Source organism: Jatropha curcas, chromosome 1 (assembly GCF_041381405.1).
Source record: "Jatropha curcas cultivar XTBG-Jc1 chromosome 1, XTBG_Jcur_1.0, whole genome shotgun sequence".
Classification (NCBI taxonomy): Eukaryota; Viridiplantae; Streptophyta; class Magnoliopsida; order Malpighiales; family Euphorbiaceae; genus Jatropha; species Jatropha curcas.
Genome location: NC_143151.1, coordinates 24,055,430 through 24,079,704, shown reverse-complemented (window position 1 = coordinate 24,079,704; position 24,275 = coordinate 24,055,430). Strand labels below are relative to the sequence as shown.

The 24,275-nt window shown below is 35.1% G+C and overlaps 1 protein-coding gene across 1 annotated transcript; it reads right to left on the bottom strand.

The window, feature by feature from the left end:
- Nucleotides 1-22,714: 22,714 nt before the first annotated feature.
- Nucleotides 22,715-23,809, bottom strand: LOC105646435 (uncharacterized). The gene is made up of 2 exons (XM_012232290.1): nt 23,457-23,809; nt 22,715-23,288 (listed from the first exon to the last, which is right to left on the bottom strand). Exons 1-2 carry the CDS (start codon nt 23,807-23,809, stop codon nt 22,715-22,717), a joined length of 927 nt encoding a protein of 308 aa, XP_012087680.1.
- Nucleotides 23,810-24,275: the final 466 nt, after the last annotated feature.

Genomic DNA, 24,275 nt, shown 5'->3' with positions numbered 1-24,275 from the left:
TTCACCACCCCAAGAGGGAACATCAAAAGGGCCACATATATCAGTGTGTATAAGTTCAAGCAATTCACTGCTTCTTGTGGCTGGATTCTTTAATGTATGCTTAGTTTGCTTATCTTTAATGCAATCGATACACACATCCCAGTCAGTGAAGTCCAATTGAGGTAAGATTTCCCCTTTCACTAACCTCAAAATCCTTTCTTTGGATATGTGACCTAACCTTTGATGCCACAAGAAAGCAGAACATTCATTATGTGCACTACGTTTATTACCTATATTGTGTTCAACATTAAACAGGGATTCAATAAATTCAGCATCAAGATTAAAACGATACAAACTATCAATCAAAGTACCAGAACTATAATAGTACTTAAGTTTGTATAATGAAAGTGTACCATTACAAATCTTAAAATTGAAACCAACATTATCCAACCTCCCTACAGAAACTAGATTTCTAGCACATTCAGGAACATAGAGACACTTTTCAAGATCCAGATAACAACCACTGTCCAGGATCAATCTATAAGTCCCAATTCCTTCTATTCGTGCCTTCATTCTGTTTCCCATGAATAAGAACTTTTTAGTTTTGTTTATGGGTTGAATCGAAAGAAATCCCTGTATAATATGAGACACATGAGTAGTTGCACCAGAATCTAACCACCAGGTATTATTAGGCACTTCAATAAGATTTGATTCAAAACATACTGAAACATAAAGTATACCTTTCTTTTCAAACCAAATCTTCCTTTTAGGACGGTCCTTCTTGAAGTGACCATTCTTCCTACAGAAGTAGCACTTCAATTCCTTACGAATTTGGCCCTCATTAACCTTCATTGGGGCACTGTCCCTTTTCTTGCCTTTCTTCCCTGATTTGTTGTTGCTGCTGCTAGCTCCATTATGAAATGTGAGATTGACGGAGTGTTCCTTCAATTTCTTTAATCTTCCTTCCTCTTGTATCAACATGGCCTTGATTTCCTGAATGTTCCATTTTTCCTTAAGGGTGTTGTAATTCACCTGAAACTGACCAAACTCAAGAGGAAGTGAGTTAATAATAAATTGAACTAAAAAGAATTCACTCACATCCATTCCCATTGATTTTAGTTTGGTTGCCAAATTCTGCATGCCAGTCACATGATCATGAATGGATTGTGACCAATCAAACTTCTTGGTCGCCAGCTCACTCATCAAGAATCCTACGATGGACTTGTCAGCTATGTCCGATTAGGAGCATTCCTTAATTTTCAACATGTACTCTCTTGCATTGTCTGTTCTGGGCATTGATGGCTTAACATTTTCAGCCATTGTCATCCTCATTAAGTTCAAGCTTAGCTTGTTAGACCGCTCCCAAGCCTCATAATGAGACTTTTCAGCTTTAGTGTTGGTCTCTATAATGGCTGCTGGCTTTTGAGAGACTAATGCCAGATCCAAGTCCAGAACTCCTAACTGATAATGGATTTGTTTGGACCAATCAGCATAGTTTAATCCATTGAACTTAATTAACCCAGTGCCCATAGCAAACAAGTTAAAGGAAGCTGCAACATTACACATATACTCATACGTTAATGCTTTAAGTAAACATAAAATGGATTCAAACAAATAACAACTTTAATTATGCATCTAGATTCACCTTTGGGTAATATTTAAATGCACAGCTTTAATCAATAATGATGCCAAGAAGAAAAATATTTTAATAGACTTCCATTGTGGAGCAACTTGCGAGCCTTTATGCAAGTCAAAGAGAAGCACGCCCGTGCTACATTACAACACACTCTGTGCTTCTCTCTGGAAGTCCATAGCACGCCCGTGCTCATTGCAGCACGCCCGTGTCCTTTCTAGAATCCAATTACCTTTTTTTTTATTCCATTCAACTATTCAATAATGCTCTATACAATATGCATGTTATCTTTGGATATACATTCATATTAATTATTACAATGACAAGTCTCTTTAGTGCCATTGATTATAATTAATGCTTTACCTTTGGGTAACCTAACAAATTATAATCAATGATCTCAATTGTTCAGTTTTAACCTTCATGTCATTTGACGGCATCATACAAACATGAATAATTGAAAATTGCATAATCAATGTCTAAAATAATCTAAACAAGGCCACTTTGGTGACTAACAAGTTTTCCATTCATTAAACATTGATATATGAAAAACATTTATGAGATTGAATTAAGATCTCAAAACTTTAACGACATAACCCAATAATATGTCATCACCATTCTCTATAAATAACAACATAATAATTTATAGAGCATAAAGAAAACAAACAGTTTTCAATTTCTATAATTTTTGGCTTCACTTATACCAGATAAATCAACTTCACAATACGAAATTAATTTTCATTAATTAAGCCAAACAAAACACTATCAAACAAATCTAGAATAAGTACAAGCTCTGATACCACATCCTAAATAATCTTTAATATAGCCCAGATGATCTATTGTTCATAGAATTTGTTTGATAGAAATAGACAATAAGCGGAAGCGTACCTTGATCCATAACAACAGATCTATGTTATGGGTTAACTCGTTGCGGTAATTCGATTCTCACCGTAACAGCAGATCTATGTTTTTTCCTCTGGCCTTTTGTCTGTAAGCTTTCTCTCAATGGTCAGAGAATAATCAACAGCTACGAGAGTTTCTTTTATGAGCTCTCTCAAACAAGCTATCACCGTATGTGTTTGAGGCAGCCATTACACTCTCTATTTTTGTTTTCTTTTCTTTGTTCACCCTAAGCTGTCGATTCCTTTTACTTTTATAAGGTAGAGGAAGGGTATTAAAATCCTAACTGGCTCTTATCCATTAAGCCCAATAACTATCATCTTGGGCCACCTTAATTAGAATCAGTCCTTTAATCACATGGGCCACATATAGATTATTAAATAATCTAACACAAATAGAGTGTCAAAAATAAAAGCATAGCCCGATTTAACATTGAATCTTCAATCTCTTTGATAAATCCAACTCTTGACGTCAGGTCCACGATCCAAGCAAAGTGGAATTTTTACAATACAATTGATCTCTTATGGCAAGAACAAATGAGTAAGTATACGCATATCCCAATTTCCAGTCTCAAAATCTATTAAAGAGGTAATAGAAGGGGTAGTATCAAGAACTAGAGGTTGGGAGTCTATTCTGAAATCCATAAGGCCTAGAACCCACGGTCTCTCTAGATATCAACGTTAGCCCCATTCCCAATCAGCCACCTAGTTCCCCGGTCAATCACGTACCTTGACTCCATGATGCTTTTCCATGCAAAACTAGGAAGATAGCCTGTTTTAGATTCCATGAACGAGCTGCAAAGAAAATAATGAGCTTTAAAAAATCTGTAAAGCAAGAAATTTTGATTAGTGACAAAATGCCAAGATTGCTTTGCTAGTAAGGCTAAATTGAAAGAGTGGAGACCACAAAACCCTAGTTCAGTTCGCCTTTGTGCTTTGAAACACATAACTTCAATTGGATCTAGTGAATCTAACTTTCATTTTTAAGCTGACCCCACCAAAAATTCACCATGAGAGATTTAATTTTCAAACATACCTTTTTGGGAATAAGAAAGAAGCTCATTGCATAGTTTGGAATCACCTGGACTACAGATTTCAACAATACTTCTTTACTTGCTCTTAAGAGAAACAATTCTTTCCAGCTTTTTAGTTTTTCGCCACCCTTTCAATAAGGATGTTAATCGTAAGCTTTTTCTTCCGCCCAATTAAGGCTAATAAACCAAGGTATTTTTTGTGTCTATCTATAGTCCTAACTCCTAGTAATAATCTAACGGATTCTTGAGCCTGGAAGGGGTAGTGTTATGGCTAAAAGCAATTTATGATTTCTCCAAATTAACCTTTTACCCAGAAGCTCATTCCTAATCTTATAAGCTATTAAGTAAGATCCCCACCTCGCTAGCATTAGCTCGACCGAAAATAATATTGTCATCTGCAAAGAAGAGGTGAGTAATTCGAGCCGCACTCCTGCAGATTTTTAGGCCATGAAGCATTCCATTCCTTTTTGCCCTATGAAGCAAACATGAAAAAACTTCTGCACAAAATAAGAACAAATAAGGGGAAAGAGGGTCCCCTTGATGAAGCCCCCTTTCAAGGTAGAAAATCTCCTAAGGTTCACCATTAACTAATAAGGAATAGGAGACAATAGAAACACAATTCACAATTAATTGGAACCCACTGGCTAGCAAAACCCATTTTAAGCATTACATCTATCAAGAAAGACCATTCTAGTATATTATAGGATTGCGACTGACTGATAATAGAAGGTAATATCACTTTTAATCTATTAGCAATCACTTTGGTAGTGATTTTAAAAATAACATTGCATAAGCTAATAGGTCTAAAGTGGGAAGTTAAGGTGGGGCCTTTGATTGGAATGAGGGCAATAAAAATTTTATTTATAGAGGCAGAAGATTCTTCACAATTAAGCACAACAAGAACCTTTTTATTCTACATCAGGGCCTATAATATTCCAAAATTATTGAAAGAAAAAAGGAGATATATCGTCTGGTCCTAGAGCTTTTAAAGGGTGCATCTGTTTTAAGGCTAGAACGATTTTTCCTCCCTTGTGTAGGGCTTGCATAGCTCAACAGTCATCCTGTCAGTCACTCTTTTCTCTATTGAATCCAGAATATCATCATTAGGTAGTAGGATTTGAAAAAGAGAATAAATACTAAAAATGCCCAGTCATCGTGCTCAAGATTCCTTCCATATCATCAAAAGTTTGACCTAATTAATCTTGGATTTTTAAAATTTTATTTCTCTTCTACCTACCATTCGCTTTTTAATGGAAGAATGTTGTATTTTGTCCCCTTCTCGAAGCTAAACAATTCTTGAACATTGGAGCCACATTATCTCCTCCCTGGCTAAAAGTTGAGAGATTTAGATTCTAATTGCTTCTGCTTCCTGATCGAATCAATCGACTGAACCCCAACTTGTAGCTTGTGAAGTTTTTATTGACAATCGGTTATTTGACTTGAGACATGTTCCAAGTGTTGTCGTTCCCATGCTCAGAGTGCTAAACTGCACCTTTTAAATTTCTCTTAGTCCATCTCATTGCCAAATCTTGAATCTGACTCACACCATACATTGCGAACCTCCTCAACACAAGACTCATCCCTCAGCCACATACACTCAAATCGAAATGGCCCGACCTTCCTTTTTTTATAAAATTTTGGTTTGATTAGCTCTAGAAGGATTAGACTATGGTCTGAACCTTGACGAAGGAGATGGGAAACTGAAAAACCTATCTAACCTTTCCTCTATTCGCATATTGACATCCTGACCATTTGTCCATGTAAAATGCTAACCCTGATACCCAAGTCAAGGAGTTGACATCTATCCAAGGCCTTATGAAAATAATCTAGCTTCTATTGAGCTTTAGGAACACCACCCACCTTTTCACAGTTATAGAGGATTTTCATTATAGTCATTATCACATAACCATAGGACCTGTGAGTCGATTGCCAATTGGGTAAGAAGGGTTCTAGTATCTAAATTTTTCGTGCTCCTCTGGTCAGCCATAGAATTCGGTAAAGCACCATTTTTCATCAACCACCACGTCAATGTGATGTAGAGAAGACAAAAAGAGTCTGACATCTATGATATCCAACATAGAAAGGCAAGCCCACATCTTCGGTCAACTGTTCTCTCGCAGTCAACTGAAATACAATTTTTATAATCGCACTTGTGACTAATCTTGAGCATCTCATCCCTTCGAAGTTTAGTTTCCATTAGTAATATAAACTTCTAGCTCATATAGCATATCCACTAATTTGACAAATTTCCTCTTTGAATGTCAATTCTTCAATAAATATGCCTTATTCAAATCTTACTAAGAAAAAATCTTGTAGAGAAAAAAAATCTTAGTGAAGGAAAAAGAGTATACTCCCTTTATTTTATTTATTCGGACAAACTTTCTAATTAGAGCGAAGACAGAATTACTAATTTTGATAAAAAAAATCAAGTTACAAAGCCCATATTACCCTTTTTATATAGCTTCCTTTATTACATTGATATGTGGAAATATCAAGATAATGACGGACAAAGTATAGAAAACACATTGAATGTGACTACATTTCTTTGTAAATTACATTTCATCTTGTGCTACAATTAGACTGATGGTATGTCAAGAACATCTTAAATTGTAAACAAAAACTCTATATCTTCTATGAACCGATGATTCAATCTTCTATATATAAGCTAAGTTTTATATATTAAATCACCTACTAACATAAGATAAATGACATACACTATTATAAATATAATGCAAAATAATTTATCAAATGCAAGTCTCAGATTCAATACATCAAATTATCATTCCATAACAATTACTCAAAAACTATACTATTACAATTTGTATGGTTAACAGTATAATTCTATAAATTCTTTCAACAAATAGTCATTTAATCAAGATATCATATAAATAAATATCAAAAGTATGAAAGCATGTGAATACTTTCAATAAAAAAAATATAGTATAAGCATAATATAATATAATATTTTCTCAGTCATAAATATCATTAAGAAGATTATACCATATGTTTCGAAATTTCTTTAATCTATATAAAAATATTTTGAATACATTTTCTGGGATTTCAATTTCTTACTTCAAGCAAATTTCAATATTCCATGGATATTATTATCCATTAATCTATATAAAACTCTATATAATTTAATTAAATAAAATTTTCAAGAATTTGACTTTTATACTTCAAGCAACTTAAATCCTCAGGGATTTTTATATAGATATTTACATTAAGTGAGCCATGTAGATAGTCATTCATTAATCTATTAGACGAATTTTAAGTTTTTACAAATAGTTAGACTAATCAATATCAAAATATAACTGCATCCACCACATTAGTATGTGTCCTCATAATCAATGTCAGTTTTTTTGTGAAAAAACTTGTGCAAAAATTGTGCTTTATATCTCATAACCCTTTAGGGATTTTTATATAAATATACATTAAGTGAACCATGTAAATAGACATTCACTGATCTATTAGATGAATTTAAAGTTTTTATGAATTGTCATACCAATCAATATCAAAATATAACTACATCCACCATATGAGTATGTGTCCTCATAATCAACGTCGGTTCTTTGTGAAAAATTTATGCAAAAATTGTGCTTTGTATCTAATAACCCTATTTTGTTTTCGCATAAATACATATTTATGTTCTATTGGCTTGACATCTTTTAATATGTAGACTAAAATTTTCAAACTTCTTACTTTTCAAATAAATTAAATGTCAAATGCGTTGTACTATTTTATCAATTATCTCTATATTCCTCAATAGCCTATACTCAAAATCTTCATAATCTTTCATAAAGTTAAATGCTATAACATAAAAATATCGTCGATATTTCTTTTATATTAGTTCTATCCTTGTCATAACATGACACTATTTATATAGATATCATAAGTTTTATTAATTTTAGGTAATTGGGTTTCTTCGTGAAACTTATTAGTCATGTTTAGGATTTTTTCTAAAATTTACTTTTCTAGAATTCAATCATCTTGAATATTTGCTTGTTTTCTTTGATTTTTATCTTTGGAACCGATCTACTGCGCTTCAGGCTTGCCTTAAGTTCATTACATAGATTGTATGTCTTTCAAGAACTTTAATTCTAACAGAAGCATTTGAACCTATTAAATGCAATTTTACCTAAATTTTATTTATTAGCTAGATATTTAAAATTGTAATACTTTATACATTTTTCTTGAGATAAATTTATCGAATAATAATTTTCACTTTTTTAATCATTTGATAAGTATTTAATAAATATAATTTTGTAAGTTGAAATGTAGTTTCAGTTATAAATTAAAATACTTGATAAGTATAATTCCACACCTCAAAGTTCAGAAATGTTTAGATAATCGTGTGTGCATTTGTCCCTAAAATATATTTAACAGATCCACCTTTAAAAAGTTCTACCTATCAAAATTCCCCTATAAAGTTGTTTTTAGGCCATTAAAAGTAAGGCATTAAATCAAAAACAAACCTATTTTCCATGGGTAAAATTGATTTTATTATGAACACAAACAAAACAAAAAAAAGTTATTAAGTTAGCAATTTTTAGCTTTTGATTGTGACCAAATATTATAGGGACCTTTTATAGATATTCTTATGTATGTAAAATTTAGTTAAAAAATTCAAAATCAAGCTGTATGATGTGGCACCACATAAGCTATGAGCTTAGAATGGGTGGTTCCTTAATAATAAACTATTAATTTTGTTTAAGGATTTTAATGATAATTAAGGTTGTTAGTTGCAACGTGAGAAACTAATAAACTATTATTCTATAATGCACGTCTAACAATAAGCTAAAACAAAACGGTAGTTGAGATAATGGAAATTGTCAAAGAGAAGCATATCAAAATGAAAGTGAAACTTTGCTGATTATGACATTTATTTTCTTTCTTTCTTTCTTTTCTATTTATGACATTTTCTTCCTTCCTTTCTTTTTTATTTTTTTGGGTGTGTGCGTTGAACATGTTAAAATTTAAAATTAAATAATTAATTTTAAATTATAATTGTTTCAGCATATATCAAAATTTTGAATGAGGTATATGATAAGGGAAACTCTTCTTTTTTTCATAAATAATTTCTCTAAACCTCCTATGTTATAATATAAAATATACACTTGATTGTTAAGTTATTTGTTTGATATATTCTTTTAATATTATGAGTCAACTTAATTTATATAATAAACTTATAATCTCTCATTTTCAGAAAAATATAATAAGAATAAAAAAACCCCAATCCTATTACCATAAATATTTTTCAGTAATGCACGTTTAAACCTTCTTCTAAAATCAACAATATGGAGGAGGAAAATGTTTATTGATGAGATTTGGGTGGAGTTGAACAATAATAAGATTTTAAAAGAGTTGTTGAGTTTGATAGAATTAAAAGATATTCTAAGATTTTTACAGATTTCTCTAGAATTCTATAGAGCTTTATGAAATTGGTAAGACTTGTTTTATAGATTTCAATTGATTTTGATGAAATTACAGTGATTTTTATATATCTAATCAAAATTAACTTAGGACCTAATCGAATAAATTAAATAGTTTTGGAGTCCAATTGAAATGAAGGACAAAAAAGTAAATGTGTCATCTTCTCCAAAATCATTTTTTTTTCTTCATTAAAACCTTACCAAACCTTACCATCGCTGATAGTGAAACGCTTGCAATGGCCAACGGCCATCCTGTGCTCCCAAAATAGGTTTCTCGTCATTTGACTGAATTACGACCATCTCGTTGGAAAATTACAAGTTCAAATAAATAAATAAATAAAATCGAAAATCAGTAATCACCGCTAGTCAGGACTTGCGCCAACTGTCAGAGTTCGCTTAAGGAGGTAGTTTTATATTAATTTAAAATTGATGCACAACCAGTCACTTACAGCTCATGGAGCCTAGTGGTCCGACCACAAGAATGACAGATTGTATTCCTCAGTTCTTTGACTATTTCAAAGCTTTTTTAATTTTTTTATTTGATTAAATCATTATTTAATCAAAATTAACCCATAAAAATTTTAAAATAATTAAATTAATTTTGAAAATTTGCAGTAACATTAATATTAATTTTTGTCAAAATATCAAATTCTCAGCACATGAATTAATTTGAAACTAATTCAATAATTAATGCATAGTTTTACATCTTACAAGTAGGGATAGAAGTAGTATATGTATTTTAGGATACCCACTCCGTTCCGATCCGTTTAACGAAAATATGATATGGGTAGTTACAAATGAATTTGAAACGGATATGATTAGTGAAATCACTACCCATAATGGATATGGGTAGGGTATGTGTACATATATTTGGATATCCGCTACTTCTAAACCGCTATAGTAAATAGGTTCGGTAGTGGGTACTTGCAGCCGGATATCATATCCATTATTAGTAAAAAATATATTTTAAATAAGTTTGAATTTGAATACATCCCTAAATCTAATAGAATTTTGATCTAATGCATCCCTAAATTTTTTATTTTTACTAAATATCAAATTATGTAATACTATTTATCGATATCCGAGGCATATTTTAAAAATCCTCAATTAAGTACAAATAAATTTAAAAATGATATATTATTTTAATTTAAAATTCACCCTGGATAAGTGCTGGCTTTTAATTTTTACAATTCAAATAATTTCAGTGTTAAAAATTTAGCCTGTAAGCTTTTAACATTTAATGTTTCACTTTTATCAAACACCAACTTGATATTATAGACTCTTGAAAATGTTAATTATTCATAAATCATTAAAAAAATATGAAAAATACAACATAATTTTTTTTTTTTTTATGTAGTCTTCATTATCATTTATCATGTATTATATAAAATTTACATAGCAAAGCTGATTTATTACACTTCCTCTGTCCATTTTCATATGTCTTTTTTTTAGGAGTTGTTTTGTCTAAAATTATTTATAGCTTGATAAGATTACGAAATATTGATTTTTTTTTCTCAATTTCATTTATCCCTATTAAATATAAATATTCATTGTTTACAATTTTGTAACATCCACTTTATCACCTCTCTTTTTCTTTTATTAATGAAAAGAGAGCAGTTAAAATTAATTAAGTAAATGAAATAAAAGGTAATTTAGTTAAATCAGGAATTAGTTTATTATAATATATGAGATTTATTTCCTTTTTAATTATCCTATCAAAACTTTAGACAATAGAGAAAAATGAATGGAGGAAGTAGTTAGTTATGTAGCACACTATAGCCTTTAAAAAGAATTGAATTTTTCATCCAAATTTAAAAAGATATTAGAATAATTTCCTTTAATAAAGTTTTTCTAGTTGATGAAGGCAATCTAGTAAAGATAGTCTTTCCTTAAAATTGATGGGTGCCCCTATCTTTCAAAGGGTCTCTAATTTAGGTGTTGCGGTCTTTGTTAAGACACCTCATTTATCAAATACATATGGGACCAATGTAATTTTTCACCAATTGACAAGCAAAATCATGATTATATAATTGGAAACTATATATATATATATATATCTATGGGGCTTTGATCAATTCCTTTTGTTATGTATTTATGATGATTAATTACCTTGCAAATAACGCAAAACACTTCCTTATTTCCATCATTATCTCCATGATATGGTGGAGATTGTCATTACCATTATGATAGTGACAATTGCCATTATGTTATGATAGTAATAAACTAACCCCAATATAATGGGATGCGTCTAAAAAAATCCATGGAACGGCCTTTCATCTATTTATTTACACATCAGAGCATAGTCTAGTAAATGCATGTACAACCAGCAATAAATTAAAATTCGAATTCGATTATTAATGCTAAAAAAATAATATTTAAAATTAAAAATTGATAGCCACAACATGCTCTTTAGTTGATTTATGACATTATATTTATGGTTAAATATTTGGTACCCTGTTTGGTAGTGATGTTGAAACATGAAAGCGATTTGTTTTGTAAATAACTGTGACATCCTACCGAGTCGAGTCAATTCATAGAGTCGAGTTGAGTCAGGCCGAACCAAATCCGGTTGGGGTAGAATGGGTTTATAAGTGGATTTACTTGCACTAGAATATTAAGTTGAGGTATTAAAAGGTAACATGTAGAAAATGTAGGTCTTATTTGGTAATTGCACCATACAATTAAAGAGATGGTTGGGAATTATACGAGCCTTCCATTTGACCTTGCGTTCTTCATTTTCTTCACCTTCATCTTCAACGTTTTCTTCATCTTCATCTTCCTCTTTATCTCCTTCATCTTTCTCTTCATCTCTTTCCCTTCTCCATCCATTTTCATGGTAGTTAAGCATTAAGGCAACCTCTAGTTCTCCAAGTAAGTAGAATTTCTTGAAGCTTTATGCTATTCAACCTCTAATTGAGTTATATCGTAGATAAGTGATAAGAATTCTTATTATAGGTGAAGGAAGTTCAAAGGTAATAGAAAAAGGAAACTAAAGAAGAGCTCAAGCTTTTTGGAGTAAAGGTTTGATATCTCTTTTCATTTACCATTTTTCTTGCATGAGAACTTGTGTGGTGTGTTGATAATGAGACCATATATTGCTTAGTGTTGAGTGAGAGGACTGGAAATGGTGAGAAAACAGGGGAATGTTGAAACAGGTTTTCTGGAAAAAGAACCAGTGACTTCATCTTGATTTTTACCCTAGTAAATGATGGAATTAGGAGGAGTCATAGAAGAGTTATTTGTTCCTCTATGTGTTAGCTTTACATGGGTTTTTGAATCACCCAAATCGGAGTTGTATATTGAGAGATATGACCAAAAGAGTCCAGCTCGTGCAGGCTGGAAGCACGTCGCGCGACCGCGCAGACTGGAAACACGTCGCGCGCTCGCGACTTGCACTTGCGCGTTCGCGACTTGCACTTGCGCGTTCGTGACTTTGGCCTGAAGCTCTCTGCCTCTCATTTTGCACATTACGCGCTCGCGACTTTCAAGTGCGCGCTCGCGACTTGTGCTCGATAACTCACTGACTCTCATTTTGCCCTTTACGCGCTCGCGAATTTGCAAGGCGCGCTCGCGACTTTGGTTTTCATGCATTTTTGGACTTCTTTTTCACTGCAATTGGATTCCTTTGCTCACCTTGTATGCCTCCAACCATTCTAAAACAAAAATATAACATTAGAACATGGATCAAACAACATGAAAGCATACAATGATGTGAAATTAAGTGAACATTATGATTTATGAAGTTATGAACATGAGTTATGAACTATTAACGTGATGTTATGTTATACTATTGCCATACCAACATTATGCTCCATTGAGGTTCGGTAGAAACCATGTAGATAAGACCATGTCGCGACATAGGATAGCAGATCTGCACCTCATACAGTTTGGTATTCCGGCTAAAGGCTGTTGAGTGGATATGATTATAAAGGCCATAGCAGCCAAGCATACAGTATTCATACAGTTTCATACAGTTTTTCTTATCACTTCAGTTTCGCTATAACCTTATGGAGCTATACAGATATCTTGACTTCACATTGCATGCATCATACAGTATATTAAACAAAAAGAAAGACCATCAAGGTAAAAGAATAGTATCATGATATGTATGCTTATATGTGCCATATGTGTTTACATGCTTATTTCTATACATGTATGTGTTTCATTGTTCTTTTTATGATGAGATATCCACTGAGCTCTTTTGCTCAGCGAGTTACCTATTTAACTCGCAGGTTTTGAGACTGGTCAGTAGAGAGTCAGCTTACAACTGCTGCAGTTCATCTGTAGAAGACTCAGTCTTCAGGGTAGCTAATCATTTTCTTGTATATCTTTGGTCTACCCTTTTTATGGCATGTACAGGGCACACAGTTGGGCCCATTTCATTTTGTAAACAAACATCATGTCTTGTAAATATTCAGTACATTATTAATGTAAATAACATCAGCATGATATTATATTCAATATCCATTATGATTTCAGCATGTCAGGTCAGTTTGCCAACCAGTTTGTAACGTTTCGGCTCGGTTCATTCGGGTTTACGGGTGGACCGGGAAGGGATGTTACAAATTTTGGTATCAGAGTCCTAGGTTCAGTTTCCCCGGGCTTGCATTCATAAGTCAGTATAGTGTACATGCTATGACTACCCTGATGAACTAAGCAGTTGTTGTTCTTTTAGGAGGATGTCACAAGAAGGTACGAGTGAGTCACACGCCTCCAGAGCAGTGGAGGGTGAGGCTCCAGCAGCACCAGGTCAAGAGGTGTTGTTAAAACAACTTGCGGATACTTTTAGACAGATTGCAGGAGTGATACCTCAAGCACCAATAGTAGTAGAAAGGGAAAGAAAGCCCCCACTAGAGAAGCTCAGAAAGTATGGTGCAAAGGAATTCAGCGCTAACAAGGATGATAGTCCGGAAATAGCTGAGTATTGGCTAGATGGGACATCGAGAGTCCTGGAACAATTACAGTGTTCACCAGAGGATAAGTTGATTTGTGCTACATCATTGCTCATAGATGAAGCCTACATATGGTGGACTACTGTTCAGCAGCGAGTATCACCAGAGCAGCATACTTGGCAATTTTTCTTGGATGAATTCAAGAAAAAGTTCATCACAGAGGCTTATCTTGATGTGAGAAGGAAAGAATTTTTATACTTGAGACAGAACAAAATGTCCGTTTCAGAATATGAAAGAGAATTTACCCGGCTTAGCAGGTATGGTAAGGGGATAGTGGCTACAGAAGCCGAGAGGTGTAAGAAGTTTCAGGAAGGCTTGAATGATGAGATTCAGATGGGAGTGGTAGCTTCCAGATTCAGAGAGTTTTCAGCTTTGGTAGAGGCAGCTCAGGAGATAGAGCGCATTCAGGCCAGTCAGCGTACCAGACGTCAGCGGTCTCAGCAGAGGAGAGACCAGACTCAGAGTGCACCCAGTATATATCAGTCAGAGAGCAAGAGATTCAGAGGTGCTAGTAGTTCAGCTAGTGCTAGACCTTCCTTTAGCCAAGGCGCAGCTAGGGGTGCTAACATGCCAGCGGTATCAGTTGTGGCTAGTTCTGCCGGTGGTAGTCGAGGTTCAGGCAGAGGAACTGGTAGAGGCACCGGTAGAGGTGCAGAGTCAGCCGGTTATACTTTTCCACCTTGTGCGCATTGTGGCAGACGACATGGTGGAGATTGTTGGTTAGTGACTGGCAAATGTTGGTTATGCGGAGCATCAGACCATCAGAAGAAAGACTGTCCTAAGAGGGCTACACAGTTCATAGCAGGCAGAGGGAGAGGTGAGAGCTCCGGAGGGCAGAGACAGCAATCAGAGACTGTGGACAGACCTGATACAAGAGGTCCAGCCAGGGTCTATGCTATGCGAACCAGGGAAGATGAGGAAGCTCCAGATGTAATAGTTGGTGAGTTTTCTTTATGTGATCATACAGTTTATGCTTTAATTGATCCTGGATCATCTCATTCATACATTAGCATACAGAAACCTTGGGTTAAAGGGTTAGAAATTGCACATGTGAATCAGGGTATGTTGGTTACTAATCCATTAGGAGATGTAGTACAGACTTATACAGTGGTCGAAGGATGTCCAATTATTATTCATGGAAAAGAGTTTCCAGGAGATCTTATGGAGTTGCCATTTAGAGAATTTGATGTTATTCTGGGTATGGATTGGCTATCCAGACATCAGGCTGTAGTTGATTGTGCAAAGAAAAGGGTGACATTATATACTACAGCAGGGGAAGAGATTATAGTAGTCGGGAAGCGGCGAGATTTTCTGGGTAATGTGATATCAGCCATGGCAGCAAAGAGATTAATTCAGAAGGGTTGTGAAGCATACTTGGTATATGCATTACAAGCAGAGAAAGAATAGTTAAAAGTTTTGAAGAAATGCTATTGGTGGCCGGGCATGAAGAACGATATTGTAAATGTTGTAACAAGATGTTTAACATGTCAACAAGTAAAAGCAGAACATCAACTGCCATCTGGGTTGCTTCATCCAATAACCGTGCCGACATGGAAATGGGATCAGATCACGATGGATTTTGTGACAGGCTTACCTCAGACGCAGCGGAAGCATGATGCAGTATGGGTGATTGTGGACAGATTAACTAAGTCCGCACACTTTCTACCAGTTAGGATGGACTATTCTCTAGACAAGTTGGCAGAAATTTATGTTAAAGAGATAGTTCGACTACATGGAGTTCCGTCATCCATTATATCTGATCGTGATCCAAGGTTTACATCGAAGTTTTAGGGTAAACTGCAGGAAGCATTAGGGAAGAAATTGTATTTCAGCACTGCATTTCATCCTCAAACAGATGGACAATCAGAGAGAGTCATTCAAATCCTGGAAGACATGATGAGATCATGTGTTATAGAATTTGAAGGTAGTTGGGACAGATATGTACCTCTCATGGAATTTGCCTACAACAACAGCTACCAATCGAGCATTAAGATGGCACCATATGAAGCATTGTATGGCAGACAATGCAGGACACCTGTGTGTTGGACAGAACTTAGTGAGAAGAAGATTTTGGGCCCAGATTTGGTTAGAGAAACAGAAGAGAAAGTGGAAATCATCAAGAAACGGCTGAAAGAAACAAATGATCGACAGAAGTCTTATGCTGATTTAAAGAGAAAGGATATTGAGTACTCGGTGGGTGATAAAGTATTTTTGAAAGTTTCACCATGGAAAAAGATCCTAAGGTTTGGACGAAAGGGTAAGCTTAGCCCTAGGTTTATTGGTCCATACGAGATTGTGGAACGTGTAGGACCATTAGCCTATCGCCTAGCGTTACCTTCAACCTTAGATCGAATTCATAATGTCTTTCACGTATCAATGTTAAGGAGATACAGATCAGACCCATCATATGTGTTATCAGCAGAGGAGATTGAAATTCAGCCAGATCTCACTTATGAAGAAGAACCTGTTCAGATCCTAGCCAGAGAAATTAAAGAATTACGGAACAAGAGAATAGCATTGGTAAAAGTTCTTTGGAGGAATCATAAGACAGAAGAAGCAACTTGGGAATCTGAAGACATCATGCGACAACAGTATCCGCAATTGTTCACAACAGGTAAACTTCGGGACGAAGTTTTTATTTAGGAGGAGAGAATTGTGACATCCTACCGAGTCAAGTCAGTTCATAGAGTCGAGTTGAGTCAGGCCGAACCAAACCCGGTTGGGGTAGAATGGGTTTATAAGTGGATTTACTTGCACTAGAATATTAAGTTGAGGTATTAAAAGGTAACATGTAGAAAATGTAGGTCTTATTTGGTAATTGCACCATACAATTAAAGAGATGGTTGGGAAGTATACGAGCCTTCCATTTGACCTTGCGTTCTTCATTTTCTTCACCTTCATCTTCAACGTTTTCTTCATCTTCATCTTCCTCTTTATCTCCTTCATCTTTCTCTTCATCTCTTTTCCTTCTCCATCCATTTTCATGGTAGTTAAGCATTAAGGCAACCTCTAGTTCTCCAAGTAAGTAGAATTTCTTGAAGCTTTATGCTATTCAACCTCTAATTGAGTTATATCGTAGATAAGTGATAAGAATTCTTATTATAGGTGAAGGAAGTTCAAAGGTAGTAGAAAAAGGAAACTAAAGAAGAGCTCAAGCTTTTTGGAGTAAAGGTTTGATATCTCTTTTCATTTACCATTTTTCTTGCATGAGAACTTGTGTGGTGTGTTGATAATGAGACCATATATTGCTTAGTGTTGAGTGAGAGGACTGGAAATGGTGAGAAAACAGGGGAATGTTGAAACAGGTTTTCTGGAAAAAGAACCAGTGACTTCATCTTGATTTTTACCCTAGTAAATGATGGAATTAGGAGGAGTCATAGAAGCGTTATTTGTTCCTCTATGTGTTAGCTTTACATGGGTTTTTGAATCACCCAAATCGGAGTTGTATATTGAGAGATATGACCAAAAGAGTACAGCTCGTGCAGGCTGGAAGCACGTCGCGCGACCGCGTAGACTGGAAACACGTCGCGCGCTCGCGACTTGCACTTGCGCGCTCGCGACTTTGGCCTAAAGCTCTCTGCCTCTCATTTTGCACATTACGCGCTCGCGACTTTCAAGTGCGCGCTCGCGACTTGTGCTCGATAACTCACTGACTCTCATTTTGCCCTTTATGCGCTCGCGACTTGCAAGTGCGCGCTCGCGACTTGCATTTCTGCAGCTCGGGCTCGCGACTTTGCAAGGCGCGCTCGCGACTTTGGTTTTCATGCATTTTTGGACTTCTTTTTCACTGCAATTGGATTCCTTTGCTCACCTTGTATGCCTCCAACCATTCTAAAACAAAAATATAACATTAGAACATGGATCAAACAACATGAAAGCATACAATGATGTGAAATTAAGTGAACATTATGATTTATGAAGTTATGAACATGAGTTATGAACTATTAACGTGATGTTATGTTATACTATTGCCATACCAACATTATGCTCCATTGAGGTTCGGTAGAAACCATGTAGATAAGACCATGTCGCGACATAGGATAGCAGATCTGCACCTCATACAGTTTGGTACTCCGGCTAAAGGCCGTTGAGTGGATATGATTATAAAGGCCATAGCAGCCAAGCATACAGTATTCATATAGTTTCATACAGTTTTTCTTATCACTTCGGTTTCGCTATAACCTTATGGAGCTATAGAGATATCTTGACTTCACATTGCATGCATCATACAGTATATTAAACAAAAAGAAAGACCATCAAGGTAAAAGAATAGTATCATGATATGTATGCTAATATGTGCCATATGTGTTTACATGCTTATTTCTATACATGTATGTGTTTCATTGTTCTTTTTATGATGAGATATCCACTGAGCTCTTTTGCTCAGCGAGGTACCTGTTTAACTCGTAGGTTTTGAGACTGGTCAGTAGAGAGTCAGCTTACAACTGCTGCAGTTCATCTGTAGAAGACTCAGTCTTCAGGGTAGCTAATCATTTTCTTGTATATCTTTGGTCTACCCTTTTTATGGCATGTACAGGGCACACAGTTGGGCCCATTTTATTTTGTAAACAAACATCATGTCTTGTAAATATTCAGTACATTATTAATGTAAATAACATCAGCATGATATTATATTCAATATCCATTATGATTTCAGCATGTCAGGTCAGTTTGCCAACCAGTTTGTAACGTTTCGGCTCGGTTCATCCGGGTTTACGGGTGGACCGGGAAGGGATGTTACAATAACTCATTTAGATGTTATAGGGGAAAATTTTTGAATAGGTTGTTTAGTTCTAATTGTTTTGGAGTTTTTAGAGTTTGAGGTTGTCAAATTGACTTTGAGAAATAAATTTTAATATACTGTGATAAGTATATGACTTACCCAATTAATCCAAAATAATAAGAATAAGAAATATTATAAGTTCCACCAAAATAATAAAAAATAAGAATAAGAAGGAGGTTTAATACTTTAATTTAGCTTATTTAAAATCTAATAGTTAGTTTGTAGGTGTTTGGTAAGCTTTTAATCAGTAGCTGATAACTGATAAAAGTTATAAACACGTTCAACTGTTAATACTATCAGTTGTGAATTGATTTGAATATTATTTTGTATGAATTTCATTAACCTCAAAAAAATAAATACTGATAAATTTTTAAATTAATATTTTTATATAATTTTATTTATAGTTATTTGAAAATAATAATTTCTTATTTGATATTTAATAATTTATAAATTAGAATAAAAATAATATATTTACCTTAAAAATAAAAATATATATATATACATGATAAATCATAAACTATAAAAAATAATTATATATTTAATAATAATTTTATATTTTAATAATAGCATTAATAAAATTTTACCAAACACTAATATTTATCGGCGGACAACCATAAGCTAGGATTTTACATTTCATATAGTGAAGTGAAAAAAATAAATCATACAAAAACACAGCAATTTCCTTTTATATTGTAGTTGTATTGGGAATCTTGATATCCATAAATTGTCTCTCAACATTATCATGTGCAGTCAACTTGTGTTTGGATGTGGTGGGCACTTGACAAAGTTACAAGGAGAAGGGAAAAATCTCAATTCATTTCAACTTCCTCAGATATTTTTTTAAGTTTTTAGTTGACTAAATATTGGATTCATTTGTAATTGTAGCCCAGCCCATACAGAATCAAGAGTAAACTTATAAAATTAATTCTTCATAAAATTACACAATACATTACATACACATTCCTCATCTTAAAAAGAAATACCTGAGTAGATTATGCATACTATGTCATTCATGGATTTGTGATATGTAGGAGGTTTCAAGTTTAAATTCTCCCGATTAGGACTGTTTATGGATTGATTTGGTTCTGATTGTACATAATAATCGAACTAAAATTAGAGTGACAGGTTTGAAAAAAAAAATTAAAATCAAACTAGACCATTAAAAATTTCACCAAACAAAACCTATATATATCAATTTGGTTTGGTTTGAGTGGTTTTGACTCTAAAATCATAAACTAAACTAAAAGCTTAATTTTTAAAAGATCAAATCAAACCATCAATATTTTAAAACCACAGTTTTAGATCGGTTTAGATTGGTTTGAATCGGTTTAAGCGGTTTGATGAAAACACATAGTCTTAATTGCAAAAGTCTTTATCAATTTGGTATGTTAAGAAAAGGGCTACACTTATCGTGTAGCTAATCATATTATTTTAACGTATTAGGCCTTATAATGTAATAAAAAATGGCCTAAAGAACATTATACGTACCAAATTGGTGAAACTCTTGTGTTTTTTTATCCCATATTGATTTGTGATAATGTCATTATTCAAAATATAAGACATCGACAACTAGCTTTTAAGAATAGAATTAAACTTGATCCATTTAATTAATATGGTATCAAAGCCTTAAACCATGAAAAATATTAAACCTAATATTATTCAACTCTTAAAATTATAGTTTGCGTATATTTATTTTTAAATGATTTTGATTTGGAGCAATGGTTAAAATAAACATTGAATTAAGAGCAAATTTCGAGTTAATTATTTTATTATATTTGAATTGGGCCAAAATTAATAAACAACACGTATTAATTTGATCCAATTACACAATCTGATAAGCCCATTACATAAAATTCATGTTCATTTCAGCCCAATCTCACAACTATTGACCCAAAACTTAACCACATCTCTACAGGTTTTTAGAAGAATAAAAACCAAAATCATAACATCAGAAGCTAAATAATAAATTGATTAAAAGTGTGTTTGCTTACATATTGATTTTATTTTGTTTTTATTATTTAGTTAGGGTAAATGATTATAAAATTTACATTGCTTTATTATGCACTTTTAAAAAAAAAAAAAAAATTCCGCAAATTCTTTTCATTTTTTGAATAAATATTGGGTAGTTCATTACTCCATTAAAAGTTGATCAACCATAGAAGGAGGGGAAACAGACTCCTAGACTCCAAGGCCTGACAAGGAATGTAACCCAGTTGCCAGCAAATGAGCAACTACATTCGCAGACCTATACACAAAACGACATTCAACATTGTCAATTTCATTAATTAAAAGTTTGCAATCCGAAATAACTAAACCAAATGACGAATCATCGGTCACAGTAGACGAATTAATGGCATTCACAACCATTAAAGCATCTGATTCCACAATGATAGAGCTCCATGCCTTAGCCTTTATCCAACTTAAAGCCTCTCGAACTGAGAGTGCTTCTGCATGCAATGCATTAAATTGCCCATGCAGAAGCATTGTCTTTGCAGCTATAAACTCACCAAAACTGTTCTGGCACACCAACCCCACACCCGCTACAGTACCACCTGAAAAAACAGAAGCATCCAAATTTATTTTTAAAAATCCTGTAGGTGGACGTGACCAAGCTCTATTAGCCGGGTTGCCAACACCAAGTCGCGGTGGTTTCGCCCGATGGTTGCTCCACTCGTTCAAAACACGTCCCGCCATCTGCACAACACTAGACGGATTAACAAATTGGAAGTTCCACACCCTCTTGTTCCTCGCCGACCACAAAGCCCATAGGATCATAAGTATTTCATCCGCCGCCTTCAATGATGAACATTGAAAAACAGTTTCCAACCAAGCTCTCCAAGAACTAACTCTAGGAAATTGCCAACCAACACTTGTTAGCATCCAAACTGATCTTGCAAATGAACACTGCACAAATAAATGCAACAAGGATTCCTCACTAGCATGGCACTTTGGGCACATAATTTCGACATTGACCCTCCGTTTCCGTAGCAACTGTAAACAGGGTACAACCTCTCGAATCAGCCACCAACCAAAATTCAGAATTTTTAGAGGAACAGAACACCTCCATAATGTCTTCCACAAACGAATTGAATCTGCAGTCATGTCACGCCCCGACTCTAATCACTAGAGGAATTGTCCGCTTTGGATCAAGCCAAATCCCCCATACAAGATTGGCAAGACCCGCACAGTTTTGTCCCGCAGGTGAAATGAGAAATTTCCTAGGAGGTCACCCATCCTAGGATTTTCGTTAAGCGAGCACGCTTAACCCTGGAGTTCTTCCAACTCTCTAGCCATTCCATCAAAAGGCGCCTTTAATGATTAGTTTCCCCCTTTTCGATATATGATTCGATTCATTCCTGTGTCCCGCATTCCACTATCCTAGCTAGCCTGCCATCCTAGAAGCTAGCCAGGAGCTTTGCTCTACCCGCCCTCTTAGGATCGCTTTGTCGGATCGGGATGTCACAGGCCCACCAGCTTTCTCATGGTTCGTCCTCGAACCATACATCTACTGGAGGGGGCCTGGCTCTGAAACCAAATTGTAATAGCCCAGGCCTACCAAGATATTGTCCCCTTTGGGTCCACGAGCCCGCACGGTTTTGTTCCTGGGCCAGCGAAACCACGCTTGATAGCCCAAAACGCGTCTTGGCATCCTAAGGCCTACCACCCTTTATGTACATCACTTCCACCTTATGCGTAACCGATGTGGGATTTGCCTAAGGTGTTTGTGCCCCAAACCTGGGAACAGCCCAGGCCTACCAAGATATTATCCGCTTTAGGTTCACGAGCCCGCACAGTTTTGTTCCTGGGCCAGCGAAACCACGCCTGATAGCCCAAAATGCGTCTTGGCATCCTAAGGCTTGCCACCCTTTACGTACATCACTTCCACCTTATGCGTAGCCGATGTGGGATTTACCGAAGGTGTTTGTGCCCCCAAACTAGGATTAGAAGGCAAAGAAGCAAAAAAAAAATTAGTGGTAAGAAAATACCGTGCTTTCAAGACCCGAGTCACTAGGCATTTGGTCTTGAGATAATATTCCAACCTTGTTTCCCCAATAATGAAACATTGAACTCACGTAGCCTTTTAAAACCCATTCCACCAAATCCTTTTGGGTATGCCATATGTTCCCAAGCCAACCAATGAATACCTTTGCTATTAGCACCGCCAGATTCCCACCAAAATTTATTCATGATGCCCTCAATTTCAGAACACAATGTCTTGGGCAATAAAAATAGGCTCATAACATAGGAAGGCATAGCTTGCAAAACCGTCTTCAACAGAATCTCCTTGCCTGCCCTAGAAAGCATTCCATCTTTCCAAGAGCTAACCTTCCTCCAAATTCTATCCTTCAAATAGCCAAATACCTCTCTCTTCTTTCTTCCAACATGAGATGGGAGTCCCAAGTAACACCCTAAAGAGTCCTTTTCCTCCACTCCTAATGTGTTACAAATTAAATCTCGCCTACTAGCCGGAGTGTTTGCACTAAAAGTGATGGATGACTTTTGCAGACTTATCTCTTGGCCTGAAGCTTGTTCATAAGCCAATAATATATGTTTCAAGGTCCTTTCCTCTGAATCCTCAGCTCTAAAAAATACCAAACTATCATCGGTGAAAAAGAGATGAGAGATTACTGGTCCTCCCCTCGAAATCTGACTTCCATGTAACGAACCTAATGAATTATGCTTTTGAATCAATTTAGATAGACCTTCTGCTCAAAGAATGAAAATATAGGGAGAGAGTGGATCCCCTTGCCTGAGTCCCCTTGTAGGGACAATAGGCCCAATTTGTTTACCATTCTGTAAAATCCAATAGGAGATCGTCGACAAACACCGATATATCAAATCAACCCACACAGGAGAAAAGCCAAACTTGCACAAGATGTCCTTGACAAAGGACCACTCCATCCTATCATATGCTTTGCTGATGTACATTTTTAAAGCAGCCGAAAACTCCTTTCCCCGAGTTCGACAATGAAAGCTGTGCATTACCTCAAAAGCCAAAATACAATTATCCTGAATGCTTCTACAAGGAACAAATGCACTCTGACTTTCAGAGATTAACTTAGGTAACAGTTTCTTCAATCTATTGGCAAGCATCTTTGTCATCACCTTAAACACGATGTTACAGAGTGCGATCGAACGCAAATCTCCCATAACTTCCGGGACCGACTTCTTTGGAATAAGCACTATGGCAGTTTCATTTAATGAAGCAGGAAACTCTCCAGAATGTAAAAAAATGAAGACAAGCTGCCGTTATGTCAGGGCCAATAACGTCCCAATATTGCTGATAAAACCCCGGGTTAAACCCATCAAGTCCAGGTGACGTATCCGGTTTCATAGAAAAAACTGCACACTTCACTTCCTCAGCTGAATATGGTTGTAATAACATATTATTATCTTCCAAAGTGACTAAAAAAGGAATACAATCCAGAACCACTTTCGAATTATAAGGTTTTGCCCGAAATAAATCATTGAAGTAAGTGAGCATAACCTGTTCAAGATTAGTCCCCCAGTTTTGCCATTTACCATAGATATCTTTTAACTGCACAATCTGGTTTTTTTTCCTTTGAGC